Source organism: Mirounga angustirostris, unplaced genomic scaffold, assembly GCF_029215605.1.
Source record: "Mirounga angustirostris isolate CCGP_5_RB_7025 unplaced genomic scaffold, mMirAng1.0.hap1 SCAF_3, whole genome shotgun sequence".
NCBI classification, from domain to species: Eukaryota; Metazoa; Chordata; class Mammalia; order Carnivora; family Phocidae; genus Mirounga; species Mirounga angustirostris.
Genome location: NW_026991711.1, coordinates 174790624 through 174802562, shown reverse-complemented (window position 1 = coordinate 174802562; position 11939 = coordinate 174790624). Strand labels below are relative to the sequence as shown.

The 11939-nt window shown below is 45.8% G+C and overlaps 1 protein-coding gene across 1 annotated transcript in view; it reads left to right on the top strand.

Moving 5' to 3' along the window:
- Positions 1–574: 574 nt before the first annotated feature.
- The window catches only part of MARCHF4 (membrane associated ring-CH-type finger 4), a 106305-nt gene continuing 94940 nt past the window's right edge, over positions 575–11939 (top strand). The window contains exon 1 of the mRNA XM_045867350.1: positions 575–1099. Coding sequence (XP_045723306.1) covers positions 575–1099 — 525 coding nt within the window. The remainder of the gene's footprint in view (positions 1100–11939) is intronic.

Below are 11939 nucleotides of genomic sequence, written 5' to 3'. Positions count from 1 at the left end.
CCTGAGGAAAACTATCTTTTCTCTCTGCACATACAGTACTCAATTTTTCACTGAGCTGTTTTGCCCTAAGTGCAGCTCAGTCCACTCCAAATTTGATTTATAATCGTCCCCACCCTTTTATACAAAAGAAAAGAGATTTCCCACTGCCTAGGAATTTGAGAAGAACTGAAAATATCTTCTCTTGGGAAACTTTCTGACAACTAGACCTTGATCTCAAGGCCCAAAGAGCCCTTCCTCAACATTTTTTTTTATCCCCCTTCCCCTGCCATACCCCCAAGTCAAAGGCAAAAAAGGAGACACTCTGAGCAAAGCTAAGGTTGGTGGGGGGGGGGGGGCAAGAAAACCCTTTTTGTTGTTGTCAGTCTTTCCAGGGAGAATTCAGAACCAGTGACTCACAGTTCTCTGTCCTGGGGGCAATTGATTTGCTACTTTGAGGGGGTGTAAGAGGAGGCAGCAAGAAAGCAGATTCCCCCCGTAACACAGCTCTGCTGGGGACCCCCCCAAAACCATTCTCCTATCTTCCTTTGAAAAGACTCCAGCTGCCCCTCCTGGGCTCCCTGCTTCCCCTGGGCACATGCTGATGCCCTTGAGCGGGCTGCTCGGGTGGTGGTGGTGCTTCTGTTGTTGCTGTGCCTGGTACCGCTGTGGATCGTGTGCCCCGGCTCCCCAGATGTTGCGCCACCAGGGTCTCCTCAAGTGCCGCTGCCGCATGCTCTTCAATGACCTGAAGGTTTTCCTACTGCGGCGCCCCCCTCCAGCGCCCCTGCCCATGCACGGCGACCCCCAGCCCCCCAGTTTGGCGGCCAACAACAACACCCTTCCGGCTCTGGGTGCCGGGGGGTGGGCAGGCTGGAGGGGGACTCGAGAAGGGGTGGGCAGGGAGACCACTCCTCTGCCACCTCCACCACCTTTGCCACCTTCTTCTGTGGAAGATGACTGGGGTGGCCCAGCCACCGAGCCACCCACCTCGCTGCTCAGCAGTGCCTCCTCAGATGACTTCTGTAAGGGGAAGGCTGAGGATTGCTACTCACTGGGCAGCAGCCTGGACAGTGGCATGAGGACCCCGCTCTGCCGCATCTGCTTCCAGGGGCCGGAACAGGTGAGACCCTTTTTCCCTTTTCCTGCTGCCTTATGGTGTCTCTAGGTCTTGCACATTACTACTCCCCTGGTTGCCCTGGGGAACCATAGTGCTGTCTCTAATGTGAGGAATATACGTTTTAAGGGCTCCTCAATGATGTTTCTTGTGGTTAAGTTTGCCCAAAAGGTGTCTGGTAGAGCCTGTTTGGTGACTCAGTTGTACCCCAGTTTTTGAATTTTCCTTCCAATGCTAGTGTCTTCAATTCCATCCAGAAATTCCATAAGCATCCACAGAAGAGAAGATTCAGAAGTCAGAAGTGATAAAATGAAGGAACTTGGTGGTACATTCATGCTTGAAGCCAAGATACCTTTTTATCTGATTTGTTGTTACTGACATTTCCCCCAGCCCATCTTCAGTCCCAGATTCAAACATCTTCCCTCTTTGGAGGGAAATGTGCAGAGATTGTCTCCTCTTTCCCTATTCTCATAGACTGAAACACAACAGGCCTGACCCTATTCTCTTACTTTGAACTACCCCCTACCATATTACACTGACATCCTCAGCAGTATGTTTTAGTCAGCAAGGAAGAAATGGGGAGAGATTCTAGGTCCAAGAAGACTCTACAGTTTGCTAAGACACTTCTTGGAAGACTTATGTTTTTTTTCCTAGGTTGAAAGCAAATAGGTAAGTGGGTTGAGAGTGAGTTTAAGAGATATGGAGAAGGAAGTAAGGAATCTTGTCATATCTACTCCCCTTCTCAGGCCTGAAGCACATCAACTTAGAATATCCCTTAAACCGTCCCCATCCAGGACAGGGGTTGCCAAGTACAATCATGGACCAGTCTTCCTAAGTTTGAAGGTCCTCCCTTCCCTGTTCATTCAGATTTTCACAGATAGACTCACCCCAGCCCTTTCAGCTCCACTTCCAATCTAGTGTCTGCTAGAGGCTGGAGATAGTATGTGGACATTCCCCAAGAGTCATGAATTATGGCAACACTTCCCACAGAATCCCAGATAGAAAAGTCTCATCTGAAAAATCTGATCTAGTTAGTGATGCTGGAGAAGGAACGTTAAATTGCACCTTGGTCAGGGTTCTGTGGTCGCATCAGCTACTTTTTCAGTAGCTTCCCAGAAGTGGAAGGAAGACTTCTGGATGCTTCCTGAACAAGTGGGAGAGCAGTAGATGCCATGCCAGTGATCCTGAGGGGGCTCTGGCTCTTGCTGAAGGCTTGCTTTGTGAGAGACAGGCTTAGCTGATATTTTCATTCATTTTATCTTTGCTCTGAATGGGCAACATGCTTCAGGGACAGATGATAACCAGGGCCACAGCCTGGGCATTATGAGAGGAGGTGACATAGATCTCAGTGTGCATAAATGTTTCTGAGGGGCTAAGGGCTGGGTTCCTCCTTCTTATGACTAGGCTTACTGAAGTCCCAAATGAAGTCCTGCCCAGAGTTGAGGACTCTTGTTAGGTGAGGCAGTCCAGGGCACCTGCTCAGTGCCTTTTTCCAGACCTTGTCTCCACTTCCATTCATGGGCACAAGGTGGGATGGCTTGGCTGAGAGCAAGAGTGAGGCCTCATTTTGGGATGCTCCTGGTCAGCCTTTTGCCCTAATCAGGAGCCTCATCTTTTCCAAAAGAAAGAATTACTTAGCTTCCAAATTTCTTAAGCTTTTTTTTTTCCCATATGGGTTGGCTTAGGTCTGCATGTCACAGGGGCTGCTGGGAGTGTGGCTTCTGGCAGAAACACCCTTGTCTCTAGAAAACAGCAGGACTTGGAGCCTGTTCTGGATGGTATTTCACTGTGTGAACTTCTTCAAATCACTTTATGCCTCTGGGCCCCTTTTCCAACTTCTGTGGTTTAGAGGCACCTTTTTCTGTCCTCCTTTTTTTCCTTATAAGTGTGTTGGGAGGATTCAGTAGATAATAAGCCTGAAAACATCTTGAAAGGGATTAAAATATAATGGCAGGTATTTTGATCATGAAAAAGCAGTACTTTGTTGAAAAGAAGAAGAAAAGGATCAGTAGGAATATTGTGAAATACCCGCATGTGATATGGGGTCTGGGCGGAGGTTAGGAGCTTTTATTTCTTGTTCATTATTTTTATGGTGTGTCATAAATAAAGCACTGAATAAAAAAGCTAACACCAATAAAGGAATGGGCTCTATTATTATGTGGAAGGAATAGGGGCATCGTGTTGGCATTAAGACTGGATTAAGTCAAGCACTCCCTGCATATGATGATTCTATTTGGGGGTTTGTATTATTCGTGCAGGAGCCAGGAGATTTTAATGAGATTGTGCTATAGTAGTGATAAGAGAAGCATGTGTTGGATATGAACATATTTTTCCCTCTTTTTACTCAATTTTCTTCACAGGATTTCAGTGAGGAAGGGCGACAAAGGGGAGATGGGGAAACCCTCTAGAGTAGGAAGAGACAGAGAGACAGAAAGACAGAAAGTGAAGAGCTGAGATATCAGTATCCTATTTTCCGTTCAGGGAGCCAGCTGTCCAGCAATCCTGCACATGTGGCTCTGAAGGGAGAACAGTCTGCAATCTCAGCAGCTGAATGTCTTGGTCTTTTCTTTGCCCAAACAAAGGAATCAAACAGCTCCCTAGTCATTTGCCTGCTGCTCCAGGGGCTAAAAGACTGCCCCAAATGAAGATCTGATCTCTTCCTGACAAGGGCTTCTATGTGGTAAGGGGCCACTGGAGGGTCCAACTAGTTCCAGGTTTGCACATCTGTAATGGTCTTTACATTCATTCATTCATGCATGCGTTTACTTTAAAAATGTTTTCTGGGCACCTACAGTGTGTCAGATGCTGTCCCAGGCACTGAGTATCCAGGAGTGAAAAAAACGGGTGAGACCTCTGCTGTCCTGAAGCTGACATTTCTAGTAGAGATGCAGAAACAGACCAGTCAATTAGTAGATAAATAAAGCGATTTCAGATGGTATTGAGGACCATGATGAAAGTCAAACAGGATAATGAGTTAGACAAGAATGAAAGGGAGGTTTTGGGAAAGATGCAACTACATTAGAAAAAGTGATCAGGGACAGCCTTCCCAAGAATGTGCCATCTGAGCCGTCCCCTACGTGATGAGAAGGACCCCCTGATACATTGGCCTGGGGGAAAAGCATTCCAGGTGGAGGAAATAGCAGGTTCAAAGACCTAAGTGTGAACAAGCTTAGCATGTTTGAGAAACAGAAGAGAGGACAGGAGAAGGCAGGTGGATGGTGTGTGAATAAATGCTTGGAGAGCCAACTTGGCTCCATGCTGGAAAGCTGACTGAGTAGCCACTCCCCTCCTCTCAGCCATTCATCCAGGTTGGACAGGGGTCAAGGATCCATGGAAGTGTGGGACAAGAGCCCAGTTGGCAGCTCTTGACCCTCTATTTCTGGCTGAAGCTGCACTGGTTCACTTCGATGGACCATAGTGGGTAAGCTGAGGTCTCTGAAACCAGATGGCCCCAGTTCGAGGCCTGGACAAGTAGCATGCCCCTCCGTGCTTCAGGTTCTTCCTTTGTAAGACAGGGATAATAATGATAGACCCCAACTGATGGTCATTCTGAGCAACAGATCAGTCAACACAGTTAGAGCCATGCTGTCACAGTGTTTTGCTGTTATTATCTCAGAGGGCAAGACAGTGCTCCCTCTGCCTCATTTAAAAGGAACAGTGGGCCCCAGCTCCCAGTCTAGTCCCTGGCAGGACTGCTGTGATTGTGGTCTGGTGGTGGTAGTAGATTGCTTCTTGTGCACTCACAATCCTCTAGGCGCAGAGTGCGGCTCCCCTGTTTCCATCATCAAAGGTCTTTATTAAGTAAGTGCCTCCCTAGGCCTGCTGCTCTGCCAAGCAGAGTCTGGAGACACAGGGCTGATGTGGCCCTGCCCTCTGGGAGTTTCACAATCTAACCCAGACATCAGAGAGACTGATAGAGATCAAGAACTCACAAACAGTGGGCCCCAGGTGAATTATAGTAATATTGGATACAAGAAAGAGATGTGTGCTTAAAAGCAGCTAGTGTGTGGGGTGCCTTTTCAGAGAGACAAGTGGGGGGAATGTGCTACCTTTTCCCCAATTAGTCAGAGAAGGCTTCTCTGTTGGTGCTGAAGACCAAGTGAGAAGCAATGGATGTAGGCTGAGTTTAGACAGCTGGAAGCAGAAGAGCTGTGAGACACATGGACACCTCGACAAAGAGGTGAAACCATCTCCTAGGCAGGGTCAGCTGTGGAGCACCTAGAGATGGGTTCAAGAATGAAATCCACCATGGCAGTGGTGGTGGTGGGGGGGCACCTGTTTTGGACCAAATGGAAAAGAGGAAATGAATTTGGAAGAGATGAGCAGGCTTGGTTTACCTCCCTTATTCTTCCTGGTGTTTGCTTCCATGGAGCTCCACGTTCAGAAGGGGCAAGAGTAGTGTGAAATATTTTAGTCAGTGTTTTGGGTCCTGGGAGAGTAAGAGAAGAGCTTTGCAGTGCTCAGGAAAACCTGGAGATCCCAAGATGCAATCAGAACCCTGGGAATGGAGATCAAGTAGAGCATTTTAGGAGAGACCCATACAGTGTATTATTTTTCTTAGCACTATGGTTCAATTTTACATTTGTGTGTGTGTGTGTGTGTGTATGATCATTTAATTAATATCAGTCTCCACGAAGAATGGACCCATCTCTAACATTTATGGACTCTAGAACAAAAGTATAGATAGAGGCTCACATACCATAAGCCAAAATACCTAAAAGTAATAAATCCAGATAACTGTTAAATAAAATGAATTTTATCCTCCTATCCTGGCAAATAAAATGTCAAAACAACCTGGAAGACAGGTTTGAATTTAGAATTATTGGATTCCTTAGAATTCTGTGCTAGCCATATGGGGGTATCCAGCCCTTAGTCTACAAGCCACTTTGATTTTCTTTCCACTGCTGGCTACATCTGACAGCAGGATGAGCCTTTGTCACACACACACGTGGACATTCCAGCTGGCTTGCTCAAGCTCTGTCCATACAACGCCTAAACAGTTGTCCCTTGCCCCTCTTCCTTTGAGCCCAAGGAAGAGAAACCTTGAATGTTCTGAGAGCAGGCTCATGTCTCAATACACAGGAATTCTGGGGTCCCAGGTAATCAGAGCATGTTCTAGAAGAGAGGCATAGCTCCTAGACCTCACAGATTTCCTATGGGAAGGGTACAGGTGAAGCAGGGCCAGAGTGGAGCCTTCTTCAGCAAGGGACCCTCTTGTCTGGGTCTAAGGAAGGTATGCAAAGGGGTTATAAGATCCCTAGAAGCAGCAACTTGTGTGTGTTTGCTCATCATTGGGTCATCAGCTCCCAATGTGGTGCCTGGCACCTGTTTCATACTCTGTAAGTTTTTGTTGAATGAATGATCCTCTAGAGCTCATCCAGTGGACAGCTCCACAGGTAGGGGGCTGGGGAGAAGAGACTATAAGGAAGAAAAACACTTGCCAGCATCAACTGCTGAAAATGTGCTGTGCAGAAGGGGCAGACCTGTTCTGTGGGATCACAAAGGGCAGTACTTTGGCCAACTTTGGTTTTGATAGTAGAAAGAAATTTCTATCAAAGCTGTCCCAAGATAGTATAGTCTGCCTTAGAAAGGGGGCTCAAACGGGTGACTGGAGCTAATGACTCTCAAGATCCTTTCTGAGCTTGAAAGTTGGGGTTCATTACAAGGATATTGCTTGAGGGTCCAGAGACATTTTTAATCTAAGTGTAAAGAGATGAACTTGCATCCCTTTTCAATTCAAGGGGTCATCTCATCCCAGCATTTAATTTTAGTGTGTGCAATAGATGGCATGTACAAATGTGCCTTCAGCAGAAATCACAAAGAATAATCTCTGTCCTGTGTTCACAGAAATCCTAAGTTGTTCTCAATCATCAATTTACACCGGGCACATACGAAAGTAGGAAAGCAGCATGTCATGAACAATAAGCAACAGATACTATTGTGGACCTCAGGATGCAGAACGTCCCAGAAAAGGGGAAGCCCAGTTACCCCCCCACCCAGAGTCATGAGCAGGTGTTGTCATGTTCCCCTCTTGGGTTTTCCACTGTGGTTTTTCCATTTCTACTTTGGTCAGTCCTGGTCCTGTTTAAACGGAAAGCTGCAAGGACCCTGTGCTTTCATTCTTTATTGGGAAGTGATGTAAGGATGTTCAACCTCCACCATCAGGTCCTTGGCTACTTTCCAGATTTAGCCATCTATTTTTTACACACACATACATGCACACACATGCACAGGAATAAAACATCGAGTGCACCTGTCTCACTTTGACAGAATTAAGGATTGGAGGAAGAGAGGCACCTTCTGTCTTGACAGTTGTGGAGTGATTCTCACCTCGATTGTCTGTAGATCCTCTACACAGTGTTCACTTTGGAGTCATCCTTCCTCACTTGTCAGCCTGCGTCTGGTTGTGGTGGGCTGGCTAATTTATTGGGTGTGGCTTCTAGCTGAACCCCCCATATAGAGAAGTACTTAATAAAGCTGGTAGGGCAGGAGTAAAATACGGATTTCTAAAGAGCCTGGGAGGAGAAAGGCCAGATACTAGGATTCTCTCTCTCCTCCCCTCCACCACCGCTCTCCTCTTTTCCAGCTGGTGTGTTGGAGAAGCCCAGCTGTGGCCTGTAAGTTGGGGGAGGGGGAGCAGGTTGAGGGGGGAGGGGCTACTCGAAGGAGTGTGGGAATGAGCGAGCTGCTTCTTGTTTGCTGGGAAGGAAGCCAAGTTGGAAGTGAGCCCGGATGTAAAGGAGCTGGCAAGTGAATGCTGTGTGGCCTGAGCTGCACACCATCTCCCTACCGAGATGTATCATATGTAAGATAGAGTCTATGCGTGCGTATTGCATAGAGTACACATTTGATACCTCCCTCTGCGTGTGTTAAAAGTAAAAATGGGGTGCACGTGGGACTGACTGCCTCATAACAAAATAGGCAAAACTGATTTAGTTACAACTTGAGTTCTAGGTAAATGCAAACTATCAGCAAAAAAGAGGATCCACAAATGGAGGCTCTGTTGAACTCCATGATTCAAGCCCCAGTCTCGGGTCTAGTTCGTTGCCCGTGTGAGGATTTCTTCAGGGGTCCTGTTCAGAGATGTTGAGGGGGACAGATCAAATTAGTCTCCTTCTTTATGGAAAGGTCCCTTTGGATGTGGTTGAAGTCAATCAACATCAGTTTCTCCAAAAGAAGCCTCTGAAGCCACCCTAGTGGCGAGCATATGACTCTGCACACAGTAGGGGCTCAAAATTTGTGGATCCCTTGGTCTCCTTCTTGGCACATGTTCATTCCAGACTCGTAGTGCTATCTGTGGTCCCTGGTTGGTAGATGGCGTATTTGTGTGTGTGTACATGTGCACATATGTGTGTCAGTATACAAATTAAAATGCCAAGCAAGAGGGATATGGATGCTCCCTTGAGACCCCCCTCCGCCCCATCCAACCTCCTTTTCAGATTCTATAATAACAAATAGTGATGATTCTTATCCTAGCAATCATAGTGATTGTTGTCCTGGCTTGAGTCCACTTGGCCAGGAGCAGAGCTGTTCTTGTTCTCTTGCTGAATGATGGGAGGAACACAGGCTTTGAAGTCAGAAGGACATGAATTTAAATCCCAATTTGGGCCCTTCCCAGCTGGGTGACCTTGGGCAAGTTACTTAATCTCCCTAGACCTTGATTTCATTGTCTACAAAACAAGAATAAAATATTCCGCTTGAACACTTACCATAAGTGGTGGACATGCTGTATTAAAGTTCTAGGCACACAGCAAGCTGTTCATTAAATGGGAGTGATAATTACCCCCATTCTGTCAATGTGACTCAGAGACCTGGAGTAGGGTTCCCAGATCATGCTGCTGCCTTTCCTACTACTCTCTGTTACTACAGCCTTAAAAAATCAGGTGCTCTAAGTAAGGCTGTGCTTTGACCACAGTAAACCCCAGCTGTTTTTGTGCCTGACATCAGAGGTGCGCATTCAGATCCAGTGTGTCTGTTTAGCTGACTTTCTGCCTCTGTATTGCCTGATTCAGTTCAACCTCCCTGCTCTCCTGCCCAGGTCTCTCACCCCCAACATAGTTGTCTTTATGTATCTCCATCACCGCTATGTTCCTGACAGATCTTTATTAAGCAGCACTCTCTTCTTGGCAGGAACTGTGCAGAAAGATACTTTCCTAGATTCTGAGTCCCTAGAGGCCAGGAGCAGGCTATGCACACAGAGGAGCACATAGGGGGAGTGGCAGAAGAAATGATTGCCCAACGTGTGACAGCAAGGTGTTTGCATTCAGGGTCATCCCTAGACTAGTGTTTCTTGAAAGCCTGGGATGAGATGGATACCGCAGACAGACACCATGTTAAATAATGTTGATCATCAAGTGAGGAACGCTGTTCTCTTTTCAGTTTGTTCTCATGCCTTATGATTATGTCTAGGGGAAAATCTCACTGGAGTGATAATATGTCTTTAACACCTTTTTAACACTTGTCAATTTCCTTTGTAAACAAAGAGAAGGCATCAGGCTCAGAGTCTTTGGACATCCAGTAATATCTAGCTATAATTTGTTAGTCTTGTTTTATTTGCAGTTGTATGTATCTATTCTTTTATTAATAGATTATTTTTTAAAGCAGGTTTAGGTTTGAAGCAAAACTGGAGTGAAAGTACAGAGTTCTCATATACTCACTTGTCGCCAACCCTCCACCCCAACCTCATCCTGCACCAGAGTAGTGATTTGTTACAATGGATGAACCAACACTGACACATCATTATCACCCAAAGTCCATAGTTTACATTGGGGTTCACTCTTGGTGTTATATGTTTGAAGGGTTTTGACAAATGGATAATGGCATGTGTCTATCATATATGGTATTATTATTGTTTCATGGCTTAAAAAGTTCCCTGTGCTCCACCATTTATCCTTTTGCTCCCACCCCCTAACTCCTGGCGATATAGCCTGGCCTCTGCCAGAATGTCATATAGTTGGAATCATGCAGTATGTAGCCTTTTCACACTAGCTTCTTTCACTGGTAATATGCACTTACAGTTCCTCTGTGTCTTTCTGTACCTCGATAGCGCATTTCTTTTTAGCACTGAATAATATTCTATCATATAGACACAGCTTGTCTATTCCTACTTTGGTAAATGACATCAGTTTTTTATTTATGGTAGTGACAAAAGTCTCCTTTAGAAATACATTTATTGAAGTAAAAATGTAAGACATTTCAAGAAAAATGTTAAGTATCAAGTAAATAATAGTATAGATAGTACATGCATACCTTGAAAGTGTACGTGACTGAAATTTGGGTGACATTGACCTGAGCCGCATACTTTATAATAGTTCTGAAATGTTTGTGGATACCAAGAAGTGCCTCCGGTGGGGGGGGGGGGAGGATGCTGAGTCCCAGGCCATGGCCCCAGGGTAGTGCCCTGAAATCTGCATTTTCAACCACTGGCTTTGACAGTTCTAATGCAGGTGATTCAGGAAGACTGTGTTATTAGGCAACAGTTTGGAGAGGCAAACAAAGTGGGGAAGAAGAGATGCCTCCCCCAGACCTGAGGACATACAAGCAACAGGAGGGTGGGCACTGGAGGTGGAGCGAAGACACAGGACCATGTGACTAAGAAGGAAGTAACATGTGTCACTCAGGGGAGAGACAGGAAGTGATACCTCTTGCATCTCTCTCTTTCCCTGCCTCAGTGATCTGAGAGCTATAAGTTTCAAACAGGATAGCTGCAAGATGGAAAAAGCTAACCAACACAGGGCTGTAACACGAGGGAGATGCAAACTTTGATTATATTAAGATGCTGAGACTTGGAGGTTTGTCTGTTGTCCAGCTAATGTTAATTTCCCTGGCTAATACAACCATTAATTCTCACTCCTGAATTATGTTCAGAGAGTACTCTTGAGCAAAGTCAAATCAGGGGCCTCACTGGGGAAGCCCCAGAGTTCCAAGGCAAGGCAACAGAAAGTACACAGCTTGCTGTCGCATAGCTCACTGAGTACCCACAATGACATGCATCAGCTCACAAATGACACATTGCTTTTACCTACAGCTCATTGGCTGAATCTAGAATGGCTCTACCTAATAGCAGTAGGGATGGAGAGTGTCATCCTCCTGGGTGCCTGGGAAGAGAGGAAACTCAGGTATGGTGAGCTCTAGACGTCTCTCCCTCAACAGTATTACTACCTCTCTCTTAGGGTTGTGAGAAAGGTAAATGAGAGAACACATATTGAGCATGTAGAAACTGCTTGACCCACAGTGAGCACTCAGTAAATACCAGTGGTTTTGTTACTATCTCCTCAGTTATAAAAGGAGGAGGTTGTCCTCAGAAATATCCAAGCCCCTTCTAGTTCTGCTATCCTCTTCATGCCATATCATGTGGAGGAGCAGCACCTGGGGCCGGCATACCAACTTCCTCCACCAACAGCAGTCTCCCTAGAAGAATGAACTTAGAACTGGACCTTAAAGACCAAATCAAGGGAAGAATCTGGAAAATAGGACAATGAAGACTGTTCCAGGCATAAGAACAACGGAAGCAAAGAATCAAAGATGCTTTTGCAGAAAGTTAGCACAGTGGATAAGAACATGGGTCCTACATAGCCGAGCAGAACTGCTTTCAAATCCCAGTGTTGCTGTGTAGTAGTGATATTATATTGGGAAAATCATTTACAGACCCAGAATCTTCATTTTTCTCTACTACAGAATGGGAATGATAATAATAGTATCTGTCTCAGAGGCTGCTGTGAGGTTCAAACGATAGAACACATGCAAAACTCTTGGCATAGTGTGGAATGCAAACATAAGGATAAATTTGCAGATGTCCAATAAACATTAGCTCTTAATGTTGTTATCTGACCTTACTCACTTCTTC